The 23761-nt window shown below is 51.9% G+C and overlaps 1 protein-coding gene across 3 annotated transcripts in view; it reads left to right on the plus strand.

Moving 5' to 3' along the window:
- Positions 1-22525, plus strand: part of TLN1 (talin 1) — a 687540-nt gene extending 665015 nt beyond the window's left edge. For all 3 annotated transcript variants that reach the window (XM_069205713.1, XM_069205712.1, XM_069205714.1), the window contains 2 exons: positions 20029-20154; positions 20742-22525. In XM_069205713.1, coding sequence (XP_069061814.1) covers positions 20029-20154; positions 20742-20873 — 258 coding nt within the window. In that variant the 3' untranslated portion in view covers positions 20874-22525. The remainder of the gene's footprint in view (positions 1-20028; positions 20155-20741) is intronic.
- The last annotated feature ends 1236 nt before the right edge of the window (positions 22526-23761 follow it).

Here is a 23761-nt window from a genome sequence, read left to right on the forward strand (position 1 = left end):
ACTGCATAACGCAGACCATGGCCACCCCACTACACTCTGAGTAATACAGACCGTGGCCACCCCACTGCATAACGCAGACCGTAGCCACCCCACTACATAACACAGACCGTGGCCACCGCACTGCACTCTGAGTAACGCAGACTGTGCCCACCTCACTGCACTCTGAGTAACGCAGACTGTGCCCACCTCACTGCACTCTGAGTAACGCAGACCGTAACCACCCCACTGCATAACGCAGACCGTGGCCACCGAAGTAACGCAGACCGTAGCCACCCCACTGCATAACGCAGACCGTGGCCATCCCACTGCACTCTGAGTAACGCAGACCGTGGCCACCGCACTGCACTCTGAGTAACGCAGACCGTAGCCACCCCACTGCATAACGCAGACCGTGGCCACCGCACTGCATAACGCAGACCGTAGCCATCCCACTGCACTCTGAGTAACGCAGACTGTGCCCACCTCACTGCACTCTGAGTAACGCAGACCTTAGCCACCCCACTGCATAACACAGACCGTGGCCACCCCACTGCACTCTTAGTAACGCAGACCGTAGCCACCCCACTGCATAACGCAGACTGTAGCCACCCCACTCTGAGTAACGCAGACCCTGGCCACCCCACTGCACTCAGAGTAACGCAGACCGTGGCCACCCCACTGCATAACGCAGACCGTGGCCACCCCACTGCATAACGCAGACCGTAGCCACCCCACTGCATAACGCAGACCGTAGCCACCCCACTGCATAACGCAGACCGTGGCCACCACACTGCACTCTGAGTAACGCAGACTGTGCCCACCTCACTGCACTCAGAGTAACGCAGACCGTAGCCACCCCACTGCATAACGCAGACCGTAGCCACCATACTGCATAACGCAGACCGTGGCCACCACACTGCACTCTGAGTAACGCAGACCGTGCCCACCTCACTGCACTCTGAGTAACACAGACCGTGGCCATCCCACTGCATAACGCAGACCGTAGCCACCCCAATACATAACACAGACCGTGGCCACCGCACTGCACTCTGAGTAACACAGACTGTGCCCACCTCACTGCACTCTGAGTAACACAGACCGTGGCCATCCCACTGCATAACGCAGACCGTAGCCACCCCACTACATAACACAGACCGTGGCCACCGCACTGCACTCTGAGTAACACAGACAGTGGCCACCGCACTGCACTCTGAGTAACGCAGACCGTAGCCACCCCACTGCATAACGCAGACCGTGGCCATCCCACTGCACTCTGAGTAACGCAGACCGTGGCCACCGCACTGCACTCTGAGTAACGCAGACCGTAGCCACCCCACTGCATAACGCAGACCGTGGCCACCGCACTGCATAACGCAGACCGTGGCCATCCCACTGCACTCTGAGTAACGCAGACCGTGGCCACCCCACTGCACTCTGAGTAACGCAGACCGTGGCCACCCCACTGCACTCTGAGTAACGCAGACCGTGGCCACCCCACTGCATAACGCAGACCGTGGCCACCGAAGTAACGCAGACCGTAGCCACCCCACTGCATAACGCAGACCGTGGCCACCGCACTGCATAACGCAGACCGTGGCCATCCCACTGCACTCTGAGTAACGCAGACCGTGGCCACCCCACTGCACTCTGAGTAACGCAGACTGTGCCCACCCCACTGCACTCTGAGTAACGCAGACCGTAGCCACCCCACTGCATAACGCAGACCATAGCCACCCCACTGCATAACGCAGACCGTGGCCACCCCACTGCACTCTGAGTAACACAGACCGTGGCCACCGCACTGCACTCTGAGTAACGCAGACCGTAGCCACCCCACTGCACTCTGAGTAACGCAGACCGTAGCCACCCCACTGCACTCTGAGTAACGCAGACTGTGCCCACCTCACTGCACTCTGAGTAACACTGTGCCCACCTCACTGCACTCTGAGTAACACAGACCATAGCCACCCCACTGCATAACACAGACCATAGCCACCCCACTGCACTGAGTAACGCAGACTGTAGCCTCCCCACTGCACTCTGAGTAACACAGACCATAGCCACCCCACTGCATAACGCAGACTGTGGCCACCCCACTGCACTCTGAGTAACGCAGACCGTGGCCACCTCACTGCACTCAGAGTAACGCAGACTGTGCCCACCCCACTGCACTCTGAGTAACGCAGACTGTGCCCACCCCACTGCACTCTGAGTAACGCAGACCGTAGCCACCCCACTGCATAACGCAGACCATAGCCACCCCACTGCATAACGCAGACCGTAGCCACCCCATTGCACTCTGAGTAACGCAGACCGTAGCCACCCCACTGCACTCTGAGTAACGCAGACCGTAGCCACCCCACTGCACTCTGAGTAACGCAGACTGTGCCCACCTCACTGCACTCTGAGTAACACAGACTGTGCCCACCTCACTGCACTCTGAGTAATGCAGACTGTGCCCACCTCACTGCACTCTGAGTAACACTGTGCCCACCTCACTGCACTCTGAGTAACACAGACCATAGCCACCCCACTGCATAACGCAGACCATAGCCACCCCACTGCACTGAGTAACGCAGACTGTAGCCTCCCCACTGCACTCTGAGTAACACAGACCATAGCCACCCCACTGCATAACGCAGACCGTGGCCACCTCACTGCACTCTGAGTAACACAGACCGTAGCCACCCCACTGCATAACGCAGACCATAGCCACCCCACTGCACTGAGTAACGCAGACTGTAGCCTCTCCACTGCACTCTGAGTAACACAGACCATAGCCACCCCACTGCATAACGCAGACTGTGGCCACCCCACTGCACTCTGAGTAACGCAGACCGTAGCCACCCCACTGCATAACGCAGACCATAGCCACCCCACTGCATAACGCAGACCGTAGCCACCCCATTGCACTCTGAGTAACGCAGACCGTAGCCACCCCACTGCACTCTGAGTAACGCAGACCGTAGCCACCCCACTGCACTCTGAGTAACGCAGACTGTGCCCACCTCACTGCACTCTGAGTAACACAGACTGTGCCCACCTCACTGCACTCTGAGTAATGCAGACTGTGCCCACCTCACTGCACTCTGAGTAACACTGTGCCCACCTCACTGCACTCTGAGTAACACAGACCATAGCCACCCCACTGCATAACGCAGACCATAGCCACCCCACTGCACTGAGTAACGCAGACTGTAGCCTCCCCACTGCACTCTGAGTAACACAGACCATAGCCACCCCACTGCATAACGCAGACCGTGGCCACCTCACTGCACTCTGAGTAACACAGACCGTAGCCACCCCACTGCATAACGCAGACCATAGCCACCCCACTGCACTGAGTAACGCAGACTGTAGCCTCTCCACTGCACTCTGAGTAACACAGACCATAGCCACCCCACTGCATAACGCAGACTGTGGCCACCCCACTGCACTCTGAGTAACGCAGACCGTGGCCACCTCACTGCACTCTGAGTAACACAGACTGTGCCCACCTCACTGCACTCAGAGTAACGCAGACTGTGCACACCTCACTGCACTCTGAGTAACACAGACTGTGCCCACCTCACTGCACTCTGAGTAACACAGACCGTAGCCACCCCACTGCATAACGCAGACCATGGCCACCCCACTACACTCTGAGTAATACAGACCGTGGCCACCCCACTGCATAACGCAGACCGTAGCCACCCCACTACATAACACAGACCGTGGCCACCGCACTGCACTCTGAGTAACGCAGACTGTGCCCACCTCACTGCACTCTGAGTAACGCAGACTGTGCCCACCTCACTGCACTCTGAGTAACGCAGACCGTAACCACCCCACTGCATAACGCAGACCGTGGCCACCGAAGTAACGCAGACCGTAGCCACCCCACTGCATAACGCAGACCGTGGCCATCCCACTGCACTCTGAGTAACGCAGACCGTGGCCACCGCACTGCACTCTGAGTAACGCAGACCGTAGCCACCCCACTGCATAACGCAGACCGTGGCCACCGCACTGCATAACGCAGACCGTAGCCATCCCACTGCACTCTGAGTAACGCAGACTGTGCCCACCTCACTGCACTCTGAGTAACGCAGACCTTAGCCACCCCACTGCATAACACAGACCGTGGCCACCCCACTGCACTCTTAGTAACGCAGACCGTAGCCACCCCACTGCATAACGCAGACTGTAGCCACCCCACTCTGAGTAACGCAGACCCTGGCCACCCCACTGCACTCAGAGTAACGCAGACCGTGGCCACCCCACTGCATAACGCAGACCGTGGCCACCCCACTGCATAACGCAGACCGTAGCCACCCCACTGCATAACGCAGACCGTAGCCACCCCACTGCATAACGCAGACCGTGGCCACCACACTGCACTCTGAGTAACGCAGACTGTGCCCACCTCACTGCACTCAGAGTAACGCAGACCGTAGCCACCCCACTGCATAACGCAGACCGTAGCCACCATACTGCATAACGCAGACCGTGGCCACCACACTGCACTCTGAGTAACGCAGACCGTGCCCACCTCACTGCACTCTGAGTAACACAGACCGTGGCCATCCCACTGCATAACGCAGACCGTAGCCACCCCAATACATAACACAGACCGTGGCCACCGCACTGCACTCTGAGTAACACAGACTGTGCCCACCTCACTGCACTCTGAGTAACACAGACCGTGGCCATCCCACTGCATAACGCAGACCGTAGCCACCCCACTACATAACACAGACCGTGGCCACCGCACTGCACTCTGAGTAACACAGACAGTGGCCACCGCACTGCACTCTGAGTAACGCAGACCGTAGCCACCCCACTGCATAACGCAGACCGTGGCCATCCCACTGCACTCTGAGTAACGCAGACCGTGGCCACCGCACTGCACTCTGAGTAACGCAGACCGTAGCCACCCCACTGCATAACGCAGACCGTGGCCACCGCACTGCATAACGCAGACCGTGGCCATCCCACTGCACTCTGAGTAACGCAGACCGTGGCCACCCCACTGCACTCTGAGTAACGCAGACCGTGGCCACCCCACTGCACTCTGAGTAACGCAGACCGTGGCCACCCCACTGCATAACGCAGACCGTGGCCACCGAAGTAACGCAGACCGTAGCCACCCCACTGCATAACGCAGACCGTGGCCACCGCACTGCATAACGCAGACCGTGGCCATCCCACTGCACTCTGAGTAACGCAGACCGTGGCCACCCCACTGCACTCTGAGTAACGCAGACTGTGCCCACCCCACTGCACTCTGAGTAACGCAGACCGTAGCCACCCCACTGCATAACGCAGACCATAGCCACCCCACTGCATAACGCAGACCGTGGCCACCCCACTGCACTCTGAGTAACACAGACCGTGGCCACCGCACTGCACTCTGAGTAACGCAGACCGTAGCCACCCCACTGCACTCTGAGTAACGCAGACCGTAGCCACCCCACTGCACTCTGAGTAACGCAGACTGTGCCCACCTCACTGCACTCTGAGTAACACTGTGCCCACCTCACTGCACTCTGAGTAACACAGACCATAGCCACCCCACTGCATAACACAGACCATAGCCACCCCACTGCACTGAGTAACGCAGACTGTAGCCTCCCCACTGCACTCTGAGTAACACAGACCATAGCCACCCCACTGCATAACGCAGACTGTGGCCACCCCACTGCACTCTGAGTAACGCAGACCGTGGCCACCTCACTGCACTCAGAGTAACGCAGACTGTGCCCACCTCACTGCACTCTGAGTAACACAGACTGTGCCCACCTCACTGCACTCAGAGTAACGCAGACTGTGCACACCTCACTGGACTCTGAGTAACACAGACTGTGCCCACCTCACTGCACTCTGAGTAACACAGACCGTAGCCACCCCACTGCATAACGCAGACCATGGCCACCCCACTACACTCTGAGTAACACAGACCGTGGCCACCCCACTGCATAACGCAGACCGTAGCCACCCCACTACATAACACAGACCGTGGCCACCGCACTGCACTCTGAGTAACGCAGACTGTGCCCACCTCACTGCACTCTGAGTAACGCAGACCGTAACCACCCCACTGCATAACGCAGACCGTGGCCACCGAAGTAACGCAGACCGTAGCCACCCCACTGCATAACGCAGACCGTGGCCATCCCACTGCACTCTGAGTAACGCAGACCGTGGCCACCGCACTGCACTCTGAGTAACACAGACCGTGGCTATCCCACTGCATAACGCAGACCGTAGCCACCCCACTACATAACACAGACCGTGGCCACCGCACTGCACTCTGAGTAACACAGACAGTGGCCACCGCACTGCACTCTGAGTAACGCAGACCGTAGCCACCCCACTGCATAACGCAGACCGTGGCCACCGCACTGCATAACGCAGACCGTGGCCATCCCACTGCACTCTGAGTAACGCAGACCGTGGCCATCCCACTGCACTCTGAGTAACGCAGACCGTGGCCACCCCACTGCACTCTGAGTAACGCAGACCGTGGCCACCCCACTGCATAACGCAGACCGTGGCCACCGAAGTAACGCAGACCGTAGCCACCCCACTGCATAACGCAGACCGTGGCCATCCCACTGCACTCTGAGTAACGCAGACCGTGGCCACCGCACTGCACTCTGAGTAACGCAGACCGTAGCCACCCCACTGCATAACGCAGACCGTAGCCACCCCACTGCATAACGCAGACCGTGGCCACCGCACTGCATAACGCAGACCGTAGCCATCCCACTGCACTCTGAGTAACGCAGACTGTGCCCACCTCACTGCACTCTGAGTAACGCAGACTGTGCACACCTCACTGCACTCTGAGTAACACAGACTGTGCCCACCTCACTGCACTCTGAGTAACACAGACCGTAGCCACCCCACTGCATAACGCAGACCGTGGCCACCCCAATACATAACACAGACCGTGGCCACCGCACTGCACTCTGAGTAACACAGACTGTGCCCACCTCACTGCACTCTGAGTAACACAGACCGTGGCCATCCCACTGCATAACGCAGACCGTAGCCACCCCACTACATAACACAGACCGTGGCCACCGCACTGCACTCTGAGTAACACAGACAGTGGCCACCGCACTGCACTCTGAGTAACGCAGACCGTAGCCACCCCACTGCATAACGCAGACCGTGGCCATCCCACTGCACTCTGAGTAACGCAGACCGTGGCCACCGCACTGCACTCTGAGTAACGCAGACCGTAGCCACCCCACTGCATAACGCAGACCGTGGCCACCCCACTGCATAACGCAGACCATAGCCACCCCACTGCATAACGCAGACCGTAGCCACCCCATTGCACTCTGAGTAACGCAGACCGTAGCCACCCCATTGCACTCTGAGTAACGCAGACCGTGGCCACCGCACTGCCCTCTGAGTAACGCAGACCGTGGCCACCGCACTGCCCTCTGAGTAACGCAGACCGTGGCCATCCCACTGCACTCTGAGTAACGCAGACCGTAGCCACCCCACTGCACTCTGAGTAACGCAGACCGTAGCCACCCCACTGCACTCTGAGTAACGCAGACTGTGCCCACCTCACTGCACTCTGAGTAACACAGACTGTGCCCACCTCACTGCACTCTGAGTAATGCAGACTGTGCCCACCTCACTGCACTCTGAGTAACACTGTGCCCACCTCACTGCACTCTGAGTAACACAGACCATAGCCACCCCACTGCATAACGCAGACCATAGCCACCCCACTGCACTGAGTAACGCAGACTGTAGCCTCCCCACTGCACTCAGTAACACAGACCATAGCCACCCCACTGCATAACGCAGACCGTGGCCACCTCACTGCACTCTGAGTAACACAGACCGTAGCCACCCCACTGCATAACGCAGACCATAGCCACCCCACTGCACTGAGTAACGCAGACTGTAGCCTCCCCACTGCACTCTGAGTAACACAGACCATAGCCACCCCGCTGCATAACGCAGATTGTGGCCACCCCACTGCACTCTGAGTAACGCAGACCGTGGCCACCTCACTGCACTCAGAGTAACGCAGACTGTGCCCACCTCACTGCACTCTGAGTAACACAGACTGTGCCCACCTCACTGCACTCAGAGTAACGCAGACTGTGCACACCTCACTGGACTCTGAGTAACACAGACTGTGCCCACCTCACTGCACTCTGAGTAACACAGACCGTAGCCACCCCACTGCATAACGCAGACCATGGCCACCCCACTACACTCTGAGTAACACAGACCGTGGCCACCCCACTGCATAACGCAGACCGTAGCCACCCCACTACATAACACAGACCGTGCCCACCGCACTGCACTCTGAGTAACGCAGACTGTGCCCACCTCACTGCACTCTGAGTAACGCAGACCGTAACCACCCCACTGCATAACGCAGACCGTGGCCACCGAAGTAACGCAGACCGTAGCCACCCCACTGCATAACGCAGACCGTGGCCATCCCACTGCACTCTGAGTAACGCAGACCGTGGCCACCGCACTGCACTCTGAGTAACGCAGACCGTAGCCACCCCACTGCATAACGCAGACCGTGGCCACCGCACTGCATAACGCAGACCGTAGCCATCCCACTGCACTCTGAGTAACGCAGACTGTGCCCACCTCACTGCACTCTGAGTAACGCAGACTGTGCACACCTCACTGCACTCTGAGTAACACAGACTGTGCCCACCTCACTGCACTCTGAGTAACACAGACCGTAGCCACCCCACTGCATAACGCAGACCGTGGCCACCCCAATACATAACACAGACCGTGGCCACCGCACTGCACTCTGAGTAACACAGACTGTGCCCACCTCACTGCACTCTGAGTAACACAGACCGTGGCCATCCCACTGCATAACGCAGACCGTAGCCACCCCACTACATAACACAGACCGTGGCCACCGCACTGCACTCTGAGTAACGCAGACCGTAGCCACCCCACTGCATAACGCAGACCGTGGCCACCGCACTGCATAACGCAGACCGTGGCCATCCCACTGCACTCTGAGTAACGCAGACCGTGGCCATCCCACTGCACTCTGAGTAACGCAGACCGTGGCCACCGCACTGCCCTCTGAGTAACGCAGACCGTGGCCACCGCACTGCCCTCTGAGTAACGCAGACCGTGGCCATCCCACTGCACTCTGAGTAACGCAGACCGTGGCCACCCCACTGCACTCTGAGTAACGCAGACCGTGGCCACCGCACTGCCCTCTGAGTAACGCAGACCGTGGCCACCGCACTGCCCTCTGAGTAAAGCAGACCATAGCCACCCCACTGCACTCTGAGTACCGCAGACCGTGGCCACTGCACTGCACCTGAGTAACGCAGACCGTAACCACCCCACTGCATAACGCAGACCGTGGCCACCGCACTGCACTCTGAGTAACGCAGACCGTGGCCACCGCATTGCATAACGCAGACCGTGGCCACCGCACTGCACTCTGAGTAACGCAGACCGTGGCCATCCCACTGCACTCTGAGTAACGCAGACCGTGGCCATCCCACTGCACTCTGAGTAACGCAGACCTTAGCCACCGCACTGCCCTCTGAGTAACGCAGACCATAGCCACTGCACTGCATAACGCAGACCGTGGCCACCTCACTGCACTCTGAGTAACACAGACCATAGCCACCCCACTGAGTAACGCAGACCGTGGCCACCGCACTGCACCTGAGTAACGCAGGCCCTTTATCTTTAGGGACATGTTAGAAGAGGAGCAGCACATTGACATGATTTTCTCTTGCAGTGTTGTGCTGAAGGGCCCACAGAAGGCGCCCTGCAGAATCCTCAGCCTGCCCTGGTCTCGCCAACGGCCCCCGGGAGATGGAAGCAAACACCTGCAGACCTCACCCAGCCGTAGATCACCCTTCTTAGAAGATCAGAACTACTTCTATAAACTGAGACATGGATCAATTCCTCTGCTTCTTCCAAGTATCAACTGCAAACATTGACCCTCTGGGCTGCAGGATCTTTGCCCCAGGCAGCTCAGTCCCTGTTACTGCTTCCAGTGCTTCGCATCTTATGGCGAGAGAGTCACACCCCTCGATGGCGGCCTGGTGGTACTAAATTTAGAGAAGTTAGGAAATTCTCTGACCTACTTTAGGATTGTATGTATGTGTCCAAAAGGCAACACAAATGGGGCTGAACAGTGTAGATGCAGTCTCTTGTTCTGTGGGTTTTGGGGTCATGCTGTGGGTTCCGGGGTCATGCTGTGTAGACACGTCTACCGGCTGCTATTAGACATGCTGGTCGACGGATAACATAATGTTCGATGGCATCTGTCGCTGTAGATAAGCATGTTTTGCAATAGCTCGCCATCTGGTGTTGGGCCGGAGTGTTACAAGTTGTTTTTCTTCGAAGAAGTCTTTCGAGTCACGGGACCGAGTGACTCCTCCTTTTGTCTCCATTGCGCATGGGCGTCGACTCCATCTTCGATTGGTTTTTTTCCGCCATCGGGTTCGGACGTGTTCCTGTCGCTCCGAGTTTCGGAACGGAAAGATAGCTAATTTCGGAAGATTTTCGTCGGTATTGTTGCGTTCGGGATCGGCGTAGTTAGATTCAACACCGCATCGAAGATCGAAGAGCTCCGGTGCCCTTCGGGGTAGTTTTTCGATCCCCCGTCGGGGCCTGGTCGGCCCGACCGCGTGCTGAAGAACGCCGATGGAACGGACCCCGTTCCGTTTCTGCCCCAAATGCCACAATAAATACCCCTATACAGACCAACACTTGGTCTGTAACCTGTGCCTGTCACCTGAGCACAGTGAAGACACCTGCAAGGCCTGTCGTGCGTTCCGGTCCCGAAAAACACTCCGAGACCGTCGAGCCAGAAGACTTCAGATGGCATCCGCGCCGACAGCCCACCGAGAGTTCGAGGAACAAGAAGAGGAAGGTACCTTCTCGATCCAAGAATCGGACTCCGAAGGATTCGACGATACACAAACCGTGAGTAAGACGTCGAAAACCACACAGAAGAAGATTTACAAGGCACAGGGGACGCCACTGCCATCAGGCCATGGCTCCACCCATAAATTCGGTGACCGACCGTCGGCACCGAAAAAGGCCCAAACAGTGCCGAGATCGTCCGACTCCAGTCGAGACACCGGCACGCAGCCTTCTCTGGACCGAGAAAGTGCTGGAGACAAGCCTTGACACCGAGATGCCGGTGTGGACACGGCTCGACGCCGAGACAGCGGCACCGAAGAAGATCGACGCCGAGAGGTTTCGGCCCCGAAAAATAAAAAAGTCACCTCGGAGCTGAAAAAACACGCAGACAGGGTTTCGGTGCCGAAACAAACTGCAAGCGACCCAGCTTCAGGCTCTTATACAGAAGAGCACTCGCTAACCTCCCAAATGCAAAAGCATAGGTTTGAGGAAGAGCTACAATCAACTGATGTAGACCATACGCAAAAGCGTATTTTCATACAGCAGGGGACAGGAAAAATAAGCACCCTTCCCCCCATTAGAAGAAAGAGAAGGTTGGAGTTCCAAACTGAACAGACACCACAACCAAAAGTGGTGAAAAGAGTTACCCCACCACCCTCTCCTCCGCCTGTGATTAACGTCTCACCAGCACAAACTCCATCACACTCCCCAGCTCACACCACCATAAGCCAGGGTGACCAAGATCAAGACGCCTGGGACCTATACGACGCCCCAGTGTCAGATAACAGTCCGGAGGCATACCCTACGAAGCCATCTCCACCAGAGGACAGCACCGCGTATTCTCAAGTGGTGGCTAGAGCAGCACAATTTCACAACGTAAGCCTCCACTCAGAACAGGTTGAGGATGATTTTTTATTCAACACACTCTCCTCCACCCACAGCTCATACCAAAGCCTGCCTATGCTCCCTGGTATGCTCCGGCACGCAAAGGACATCTTTAAGGAGCCGGTCAAAAGTAGGGCTATCACACCAAGGGTGGAAAAAAAGTTTAAGGCGCCTCCTACAGACCCGGTTTTCATCACTACACAGCTGCCACCAGACTCTGTCGTTGTAGGAGCAGCTAGGAAAAGGGCCAACTCCCACACATCTGGAGATGCACCACCCCCAGATAAAGAAAGCCGCAAGTTCGATGCAGCTGGTAAGAGAGTCGCAGCACAAGCTGCAAACCAGTGGCGCATCGCGAACTCCCAGGCACTACTTGCGCGCTATGACAGAGCCCACTGGGACGAGATGCAACATCTCATTGAACATCTGCCCAAGGACTTACAAAATAGGGCAAAACAAGTGGTTGAGAAGGGACAGACCATTTCCAACAACCAGATCCGCTCCTCCATGGACGCTGCAGATACAGCTGCAAGGACAATTAATACATCTGTAACTATCAGAAGGCATGCATGGCTCCGAACGTCTGGATTTAAACCAGAGATTCAACAAGCAGTTCTCAATATGCCTTTTAACGAAAAAGAGCTGTTCGGTCCTGAAGTGGACACAGCGATTGAGAAACTCAAAAAAGATACGGACACTGCCAAAGCCATGGGCGCACTCTACTCCCCGCAGAGCAGAGGCAATTACAGCACATTCCGTAAAACACCCTTTCGAGGGGGGTTTCGGGGTCAGAGCACACAAGCCAGCACCTCACAAGCAACACCGTCAAGTTACCAGGGACAGTATAGAGGAGGTTTTCGGGGACAATATAGAGGAGGGCAATTCCCTAGAAATAGAGGAAGATTTCAGAGCCCCAAAACCCCTACTACTAAACAGTGACTCACATGTCACTCACCCCCTCCACACAACACCAGTGGGGGGAAGAATAAGTCATTATTACAAAGCATGGGAGGAAATTACTACAGACACTTGGGTTCTAGCAATTATCCAACATGGTTATTGCATAGAATTTCTACAATTCCCTCCAAACATACCACCAAAAGCACAAAATTTGACAACACACCATTCCAATCTCCTGGAGATAGAAGTGCAGGCACTATTGCAAAAGAATGCAATCGAATTAGTGCCAAACACACAAATAAACACAGGAGTTTACTCACTGTACTTTCTGATACCAAAGAAGGACAAAACGCTGAGACCAATCCTAGACCTCAGAGTAGTGAACACTTTCATCAAATCAGACCACTTTCACATGGTCACACTACAAGAAGTATTGCCATTGCTAAAACTACACGACTACATGGCAACTTTAGACCTCAAGGATGCTTATTTCCATATACCAATACACCCATCGCACAGGAAATACCTAAGGTTTGTATTCAAGGGAATACATTACCAATTCAAGGTACTGCCTTTCGGATTAACAACCGCACCAAGAGTCTTTACCAAATGTCTAGCGGTAGTCGCTGCACACATAAGAAGGCAGCAAATACATGTGTTCCCATATCTAGACGACTGGCTAATCAAGGCCCATTCGTTAATAGAGTGCTCATATCACACAAATCATATCATACAAACCCTCTTCAAACTAGGGTTCACCGTCAATTTCACAAAATCCAAAATTCTGCCGCGCAAGGTACAACAATACCTGGGAGCCATAATAGACACATCAAAAGGAGTAGCCACTCCAAGTCCCCAAAGAATTCAAAATTTCAACACCATCATACAACGCATGTATCCAACACAAAGGATACAAGCAAAGATGGTACTACAACTCCTAGGCATGATGTCTTCATGCATAGCCATTGTCCCAAACGCAAGACTGCACATGAGGCCCTTACAACAGTGCCTAGCATCACAATGGTCACAAGCACAGGGTCACCTTCTAGATCTGGTGTTAATAGACCGCCAAACTTACCTCTCGCTTCTGTGGTGGAACAACATAAATTTAAACAGAGGGCGGCCTTTCCAAGACCCAGTGCCACAATACGTAATAACAACAGATGCTTCCATGACAGGGTGGGGAGCACACCTCGATCAACACAGCATACAAGGACAATGGAACGTACATCAAACAAAACTGCATATAAATCACCTAGAACTTCTAGCAGTTTTTCAAGCACTAAAAGCTTTCCAACCAATAATAGTTCACAAATACATTCTCGTCAAAACAGACAACATGACAACAATGTATTATCTAAACAAGCAAGGGGGGACGCACTCCACGCAGTTAAGCCTGCTAGCACAAAAGATTTGGCGTTGGGCAATTCACAACCAAATTCGCCTAATAGCACAATTTATACCAGGGATCCAAAATCAACTCGCAGACAATCTCTCTCGAGATCACCAACAGGTCCACGAATGGGAAATTCACCCCCAAATTCTGAACACTTATTTCAAACTCTGGGGAACACCTCAGATAGACTTGTTTGCGACAAAGGAGAACGCAAAATGCCAAAACTTCGCATCCAGATACCCACACAAACAGTCCCTATGGATGAACTGGTCAGGGATATTTGCTTACGCTTTTCCTCCTCTCCCTCTCCTTCCTTACCTGGTAAACAAACTCAGTCAAAACAAACTCAAACTCATATTAATAGCACCAACTTGGGCAAGGCAACCCTGGTACACAACGCTGCTAGACCTATCAGTAGTACCCTGCATCAAATTGCCCAACAGGCCAGATCTGTGACACAGCACAACCAAAAGATCAGACACCCAGATCCAGCATCGCTGAATCTAGCAATCTGGCTCCTGAAATCCTAGAATTCGGGCACTTACAACTTACCCAAGAATGTATGGAAGTCATAAAACAAGCCAGAAGGCCATCCACCAGGCACTGCTATGCAAGTAAATGGAAGAGGTTTGTTTGCTACTGCCATATTAATCAAATACAACCATTACACACAACTCCAGAACATGTAGTGGGTTACTTGCTTCACTTACAAAAATCTAACCTGGCTTTCTCTTCCATTAAAATACACCTTGCAGCAATATCTGCATACCTGCAGACTACCTATTCAACTTCCCTATATAAGATACCAGTCATTAAAGCATTCATGGAGGGCCTTAGGAGAATTATACCACCAAGAACACCACCTGTTCCTTCATGGAATCTAAATGTTGTCCTAACTAGACTTATGGGTCCACCTTTTGAACCCATGCACTCCTGCGAAATACAGTTCCTAACCTGGAAGGTGGCATTTCTCATCGCCATTACTTCCCTAAGAAGAGTAAGCGAGATTCAGGCGTTTACAATACAGGAACCTTTTATACAACTACACAAGAATAAGGTCGTCCTAAGGACCAATCCTAAATTTTTGCCAAAGGTTATTTCACTGTTCCATCTAAATCAAACAGTGGAACTTCCAGTGTTCTTTCCACAGCCAGATACCGTAGCTGAAAGGGCACTACATACATTAGATGTCAAAAGAGCATTGATGTATTACATTGACAGAACAAAAAACATCAGAAAGACTAAACAACTATTTATTGCATTTCAAAAACCTCATGCAGGAAACCCAATATCAAAACAAGGTATAGCCAGATGGATAGTTAAATGCATCCAAATCTGCTACCTTAAAGCTAAACGACAGCTGCCCATTACACCAAGGGCACACTCAACCAGAAAGAAAGGTGCTACCATGGCCTTTCTAGGAAACATCCCAATGCAAGAAATATGTAAGGCAGCCACATGGTCTACGCCTCACACATTCACCAAGCACTACTGTGTAGACGTGTTATCCGCACAACAAGCCACAGTAGGTCAAGCCGTATTAAGAACATTATTTCAGACTACTTCAACTCCTACAGGCTGAGCCACCGCTTTTGGGGAGATAACTGCTTACTAGTCTATGCAGAACATGCGTATCTACAGCGACAGATGCCATCGAACTGAAAATGTCACTTACCCAGTGTACATCTGTTCGTGGCATCAGTCGCAGTAGATTCGCATGTGCCCACCCGCCTCCCCGGGAGCCTGTAGCAGTTTGGAAGTTACCTTCAACTATTTATATATGTATCATCTCAACCTTAAATAGGTGCATACTTAGTCACTCCATTGCATGGGCACTATTACTACAATTCAACTCCTACCTCACCCTCTGCGGGGAAAAACAATCGAAGATGGAGTCGACGCCCATGCGCAATGGAGACAAAAGGAGGAGTCACTCGGTCCCGTGACTCGAAAGACTTCTTCGAAGAAAAACAACTTGTAACACTCCGGCCCAACACCAGATGGCGAGCTATTGCAAAACATGCGAATCTACTGCGACTGATGCCACGAACAGATGTACACTGGGTAAGTGACATTTTCATTCTGGTAGAGCGCAGACCCCTTCGTAGAGAGTTTAAGCAGCTCTGTGACAGCCAGAGCCCCCAGATTAGCCTTCTTTGCTAGGTGTTTCCATCAGTCGCCCTGAAACTTTAGGGGGTTAGAATCATCGGTCTGCAAAGCAACAATGTCAACTGCAACAGGTGCCCCAACAGCATTTCTGCCCTCCAGAGGCTGGGGTGTATGGTGACTTAGACATGCTAAGTTCTTTGCACCTCCCTTCCATGCCCACGACTCTAAAACTCGCCTGAGTGCTTGTTACAAACGCAGAGTTTTCCAATGGGAGATACCTGGAAGCTCCTGCAGTCCCACTGCGCTGTGCCATGAAATCACTTCCAACCAGCAGCTCCTTGAGATTATATCATACGGTTATCTTTCCAGTCCTGAAGAAGCATCTGCCCACCTCCTCATGCACGTCGCCCTCTCATGTACAGATGAATATTCTTTTGGTTGCAATGAACAGTGTTGTTCTGTCCGAGACTGGGATAGGGCATTTACTCAAGGCTTCCTTATTCCCAAATTGTGATCTCTGATTCCTGAAAAAAATCAAGAAACTAAAATTCAAGATGGTTAGACTGCAACAAATTGTACCCCCTCCCAAGAACATGATTGGTTAGTCTCACTAGAGACCTCATAGCACTTCATCACAAGGGGAGCCTGAAAGCCATATATTGTGGTGCTCCCGTGGTGGCTTCAGGTGCCTGTTGTATGCACGCATGCATTGCCAAGGAAACATGTCTTCATTTCTGGACGATTGGCTCTTTAGAGTTCTGTCAGTGGGTATTGTTGCCATCCCTTTCCATCCGCGCCTCTAGAGTTACCCTTTAACATGAGTTGGCATTTTGAGTTCTCGAGAAGAAGCCTTTACTGAGCCATGCAGAAGGTATCCAGTTCCGCTTAGCAGTTCTATACACACAGCAGCTGTGGACTTGCCTACTAGGCTGAGCAACTTTCAAGTGTTAGTGGGAAACCTTTTAGTTAATGCTTATCAAGCAGCAGCATCAGTCAAAAGGATCCTGAGGCTCTTCCTGTCTTGCACTGTGTAGTACTATAAACATGGCTGAGAATGAGACACTGGCAATGGGCTCTAGGCTATCAAATGATACAGCACTGAGGTCATCCAAAAGATTTGTTATACCTTTGTCCAGCTGTCCTCCGCCCCTCTCAGTGGACGACATGTTCACCCAACCGCTTGATAAAAGGGCCATTCAGAGCTAATTTGCCAAAACTGTCAACGAAGGAGTCTTTTTGGGGTTGGAGGGCTTACGTGGGAGACATTCAGTGCTGCGTGCTCACTTCTCCACATCCGCCTTTTGATGCAGCAAGAAGTCAAGCTGGTGCTGAAGGTGTTCCTCTCACACTCCGGTAGGAAATATATAGATTCTGCTAGACATCAGTACGGGTTCTCGCCTGAAAATGCAGGAGGAGCCTCAACCTCTACAAATAAGAGCATGAGATATAGCTCTCCACAGTTGGCCAAGGAAGTTGCCTACCAGCAGATCATGCAGCAGTGAGGCACAGAGCAACAGCAGGCTTCTTCAGCAGACTATCCTTGGCGAATGATGGCTTTGAGTTATTTCAGGACATGCTTGGATATTTCAGGCCTGAAGCTAGAAAAACAAACATGCAGCCTGTATTGCTCGCTTGAAGTATGCGGGAAGAGGACCTTGAGTAACACCATTTTCCACCTATGGATGTCACATCTTCGCTGTGTTGTCCCGCCTCTTCCACTTCCATGCCTGGGACGCGAGCAGCTAGAGTTAACCGCTTATGAAGTGGTGGGAGTTTTGCTGATGGGCAGGTGTCTTTTCACTAGATCTGTCTACTCAAGCAGACGATCTGTTTGCCTCCAAGCCCCACAGTGTATTTATCCATCCTGTACAAACGGAAACATCCCAAATTCATCAGTTTTCGGTCTTATTGCCCAAGAAGTTGGTATAGTAAATGCTTTTCTAGCAACTACTTCTGCTCGCATCAGATCACCTGATGACCCATTATTCAGATTGGTTCCTAGAATGACTACAGAATAAACTGCGTCCTATTACCTTTCATGTTCCCTTCTGGGACCCGAATCTAGTCCTTTGCATTCTTGGATTCTCCCTTTGAACTTATACATTCATGTCTTTTGACGTTGCTCTCCTGGAAGGTAGTTCTCCTAATGCCCACGAGTAGAGTGAGTTGCTTCCTTCCTTCCAATGGTGGACACACATTTCAATCTGGTTCAAGTGATATTGATACCCTGTTTCCTCACTCCTCATCCATCCAAGGATCAGAGAGGTTACGCAGGTAGGACCGCAGATAGTCACTGTTTCTCTAAACTCACAGGACACATGCCTCCAGTTCAGATACCTGCCTGTCTTTTCACCCTCTAAATCTAAAAAAGGTGTCAGGAAACAAGGTCTCTCTAGGGTGTATTTTCTTTACAGTGAAACAATGAGCTTGTGGGCAGTCTCCTGAGTGCTTTTGTGCTCATTTCACTAGAGGGGCGACAGACGCTTCTGTTTTTCTACATGGTGTGTCAGTTTTAAAGATCTATCGTAGCACTGCTTGGTCCTGTATGCCCTCTGTCGTTGAACATTGTTTCCTTGATACTGATGATCAAATTCTTGCCCAACGTTGCACAACAGTTCTGCAGTATCTTCAGGTTTAAGTCAGTTAGGATATGCTCTGCCCACCTCCTTCAAGGTTACAGTAGAATCCGCTCAAAGAAAGAATCTGTGGGAACAAATGAACAAGTTACTTCCCTTTGTTAATATTCTTTCCGATGCATACGACTGCTCCTTCGGCTCCTGTGCTGCCCTCCTGCTCTGCTCTCAAGGATGAGGAATGACCCTTTCTGATTTCTGTTTTACTTTGGCGCTACGTCCACCACTTCAGTAGCCTGTGTGAGAACCAACGTCATTGGTGTGTCTCTGACCCTGTATGGAGCTGATACATCATTTGCGGTGGATCAGCGTGACTGCTTGGCTGATGCAGGTGACCATTAAAATACCCAGGTATAGTCTTCCTCCTGGGAAAATATGTCCAAGCAAGGTCTCTACTGGAGCCATCCATCCAAAGCAGCGTTACCAAAGGTAGGTACCCTGTTTCTTCTCAATTCCTTGCCTGCCTTCTTTCAGAACATCGCCCGAGGCCTCATAAGAGCCCAGTTCTCCCCTCAAAACTTGTATGTCACTGTAAGAAGTTGGGTTATTGACTCCTAGCACCTCTCACTTCCCAAACAGCCTCAGCATTTGATTTTCATTGTTCTTTTCACCAAAGCCCCTCCGAACGTGCTTTTGCCATACTAAACCTTTACCAGGGTGAGCTTCAGCGGTTCACATCGCCCTGGTTTAGGGAATCGTTTTTTGCTATACCATTTTTCCTTTCTCCTTATATAACTGCTTCAGTGTAGAACAATTCAGTTCTACGTCTGTCTAGTATCCATCTGGCTATAATTCTGTGCTGGTAAGATAGTTTATTTGTACAACCATACATATTTGTGTGTGCCATGACGTGGCATTGCAGTGGCATGAGGTGCCCTACAAAACCCTATGAATAGTCTGTTTGAGCCTGAGTATTTACTAGTGCACAGGTCTCTGTGGTGAGCCCCAGGAGTTACCAAGGCGAGCGTGCACGACTGCACAGGTGTCTGATAGTCCTCTATGAAGATCTTGCCTCACCCTTGCTGCATTAGCTTAAGCTTCGGGAGTGATTGCATTAACCCAAGTAGAGAATTCCCTCCTTGTATATTACTTCATGGGTTCATATAAACACTTAGCTTTTCCAGTGCCCCCCAGCAGAGATCACTGCCTTGTGGTGTGAAAATGAAGATGAATATCACACATGCTGCTCCAACACACACTCACCATGTGTAACTGTTTTTTCCCTCTCCTTAGTCTGCAGGTAACGCAGTGAAGAGAGCCTCCGACAACCTAGTGAAGGCAGCACAGAAAGCCGCAGCCTTCGAGGACCACGATGAGACCGTAGTCGTGAAAGAGAAGATGGTCGGAGGCATTGCTCAGGTGAGTGATGGACTGGATGGATAGAGAGGGTTAGTGGAGTGTTATAAGCACTGCTAGATCCTAGTCCTAGGGGCCAGCATCTTAGCACAGTCTGATGGTCCGTGGGGTGTGGGTGCTCACCAAGAGGTTGTGACAGCTGCAAGTAGCGCAGTACGATTGCTGCGTGAGATGCATCACTGCTGAAGGAAGCCCCAGCAGGATAAAGGTTTATTGAGAGCTGCAGGTGGGGTAAAGTGTGGGGTGGGAGGGGAGACCTTTGGTGTTGTAAGACCTGGTACATTGGAGACCCAGGGAGAGACATTGAGAGTGCATGTGGCGCTCAGAAAGCTGAGAGGAGAGGACATTAATATTGTTCTAGTGTAAGAAGATCCATTTGGAGACGGATGATGACAAAAGCAGTACTAGTGCTGTATGATGTGGAGAGGTCATTAGACCCACTGCACCGAAGGTCCAGGTAGGGCAGTGACAAGCGGTACAGTGGACAAAGGAGGCAGAGCGCCACAAGCTGATATAAGAAGTATATGGGTGACTGCGTGCGAGTATTGTGTTATAGTTGGTCATTTAATCTGTTCCCTCCCTTTCTGCAGATTATTGCAGCCCAAGAGGAAATGTTGCGCAAAGAGCGGGAGCTGAGCGAGGCTCGGATTAAGTTGGCCATGATCCGCAAGCAGCAGTACAAGTTCCTCCCCTCTGAGCTGCGAGACGAAGGACAGAACTGAGCTGAGCCACTCCTGCAGACCAGGGCTTGCTGGCCTTTAACCAGAGGCCTTCCATATGTACCGCCAGCATTGGACCGCCTTTCCATGACTCTTCCAAAGTGGACACTTTTGAGGCCAGAGCTGGAGACAGGCATGGCCGCCCCCAAACTTGTCCTCTGGCTGCCCTGTGTTCATGCTCCTCCGCCTCTCACCAGCTTCACCGCAGGAGCCTAACTGCTAAGCATTTCACAGCCTCTTCCACATTGTAACTTTGTTTCCTTTTAGCGAATTCCTAGCTCTCCCCTACCACGTTCAGGTCAGTGTTGGATCTACCTCTGCAGACCTGCACCCCCAGTCCTCCAGAATGGCTGGCAGGGTGGCTGTGGATGGTGAACGCCTATGGATGGATTAAGATTGCAAGGACATCCACCCCTTCTTACCCTCATCGATCTGTACTCTCTTCCCCAACTAGTTGTCATTTTCATCACCAGGTGGCCCGAGGTTGGGGAGATGTGTGACGGAGAAGTGGCAGCCGAGCCTACATTCAGGGAAATTGTGCAATGAAGAGTGACGGCTGACAAAGATGCTTCAAGGAAGGGCCTGGGGTTAGATCACTGCTGCCATGGACAGACTCTAAAGCGATACCAGTCACCCTAGCTCACGGGGCGCAGAAGCACTTGCTTGCGTTAATGATGCGCTTCCGCAACCACCTTGGTGCACTCTTCTCCAAGGTCTTCTTAACTGTGCCTTCCCCTACACCGCTAACTGAGCCTTTGTCAGCCTCTGAGAAGCTGAGCAGACATCGACACATGGTCTGCCCAGTGCATCCTTCTTTCCTGTTGGATGGCTGGAGCAAGTGGGGTGGGCGGGCCACTATTTACGTTGTGCCTTTGAAGGGCGCAGGGATGATGTGATTGGGGGGTAACTAATCAGCTGCTCCATCCTGTTGTCCCTGGCAGCCTCACCAGAGATTTTGACTGGGCAGTCCCAGCTTGGTGTTAGGGTCCAGATTACTGATGGTGAAAGGAAGCCCAGTGCCCACAGCTTCCTTAGCTCAGTGCGCAGGTGGCAGTATGCGGTGTCCTTCTCCATGGTGTTCTGTTACGGTGCTCGTTGATGGGAATCTGTCTAATATGTTTATTACAAACCACACTGATTTTTTTTTTTAAATATCTGTTTCTCTCCAAGTGCCTGCATTTTTGTTTTGATATATTCAGTATTTGTATGTTTTTAAAATGTATGTTTATGGATCTGGCACCTGGAGCGGTACCACGGTTGATGCCATGTGAAGTCCACTAAAGGGGCTGTGCGCCATTCGTAATCATGGAGAATTGTTACAGACCGCCCCATTGAAGAACTCATGTCCGTGATGGTGCTGACTTCAGCTTTGCCTGCTTTCAGTTATTACAAAGAATGGAAACTTAAAAAAATTATGCCTATATATAAATATATAAATATATTTTTGTCTAGTTCTGAGAAATCCCATTTCCTGCACCTACTGAGGCCCTTTCCTAACACTTTGTTTTTCAAATAATTGGGATACTTTGGGAGGTTGAGAGATGCTGGTGCGGGTAAGTTACACATATCCTTTGAATGGGTTTCCAAAGGTCATCACGCATTTCAAAATCTCTTTTAAAAATATTAACCAATAAAGATATTTTTTTCACCTCGAATTCTTGTATGCGTTCTGTGCTTTGGGCCATTGGATTGAAGCTTCTCGTTAAACTAGACTCTTTGTACTGCTAGGTCTATCAGTTAACAGGGATCGAGTATCCCTTCTCCTTGGAAGAGGCATCCAAACTAGTCCCATCTAATGCACGTGTGCACCCAAGAGCTTCCCACACATGGACTCTTCTTCCAAACTAGTCCCATCTAATGCTTGTGTGCACCCAAGAGCTTCCCACGCATGGACTCTTCTTCCAAACTAGTCCCATCTAATGCACGTGTGCACCCAAGAGCTTGTGCATCCAAGAGCTTCCCACGCATGGACTCTTCTTCAAGACGAGTCCCAACTAATGCACATGTGCACCCAAGAGCTTCCCACGCATGGAGTCTTCTTCCAAACTAGTCCCATCTAATGCCTGTATGCACCCAAGAGCTTCCCACGCATAGACTCTTCTTCCAAACTAGTCCCATCTAATGCCCGTATGCACCCAAGAGCTTCCCACGCATAGACTATTCTTCCAAACTAGTCCCATCTAATGCACGTGTGCACCCAAGAGCTTCCCACGCATGGACTCTTCTTCCAAACTAGTCCCATCTAATGCACATATGCACCCAAGAGCTTCCCACACATGGACTCTTCTTCCAAACGAGTCCCATCTAATGCACATGTGCACCCAAGAGCTTCCCACGCATGGAGTCTTCTTCCAAACTAGTCCCATCTAATGCCCGTGTGCACCCAAGAGCTTCCCATGCATGGACTCTTCTTAGCATATCATAGTCCTTGCACCTGTTACAAGATAGAGCCTTGGGATTCTTTGAGCATTTGTCCTCTTGTATTTATGCGGCATTGTTTATCCATTGGGGGTTTCTGCCTCAAGGACCCTTATTCGTTGGACTGTTTTTAAAGTTAAAAAAAAAAACTAGCCTTGAAAATCTAGACGTAACCAGTGAAGGCACCTTGAGCCCCACTGTGCTGGAGTTGGGTTACAGAAACCACAGTTGGTAAACCTACAAGGCTCATGTCTCCTCCTCTAAGGGGACAGATTTCATTTGTCTCAGAGAAGAGAACAGCCTTGACTGAAAAGTAAACTCTAATCTACATTCACAGCTAACTAAAAGGAGGCACCTTTTATGAAAGACACACATTAATTTAACATAGTAGGCAAGATCAAGACTTGTAAGAATGAAAAAGAAGTAAAAGAAGAAGTAAAAATTAAGAAAATCTACATCCTACAAAAGATAAG

The sequence above is a fragment of the Pleurodeles waltl genome, chromosome 1_2 (assembly GCF_031143425.1).
Source record: "Pleurodeles waltl isolate 20211129_DDA chromosome 1_2, aPleWal1.hap1.20221129, whole genome shotgun sequence".
In the NCBI taxonomy this organism is placed as follows: domain Eukaryota; kingdom Metazoa; phylum Chordata; class Amphibia; order Caudata; family Salamandridae; genus Pleurodeles; species Pleurodeles waltl.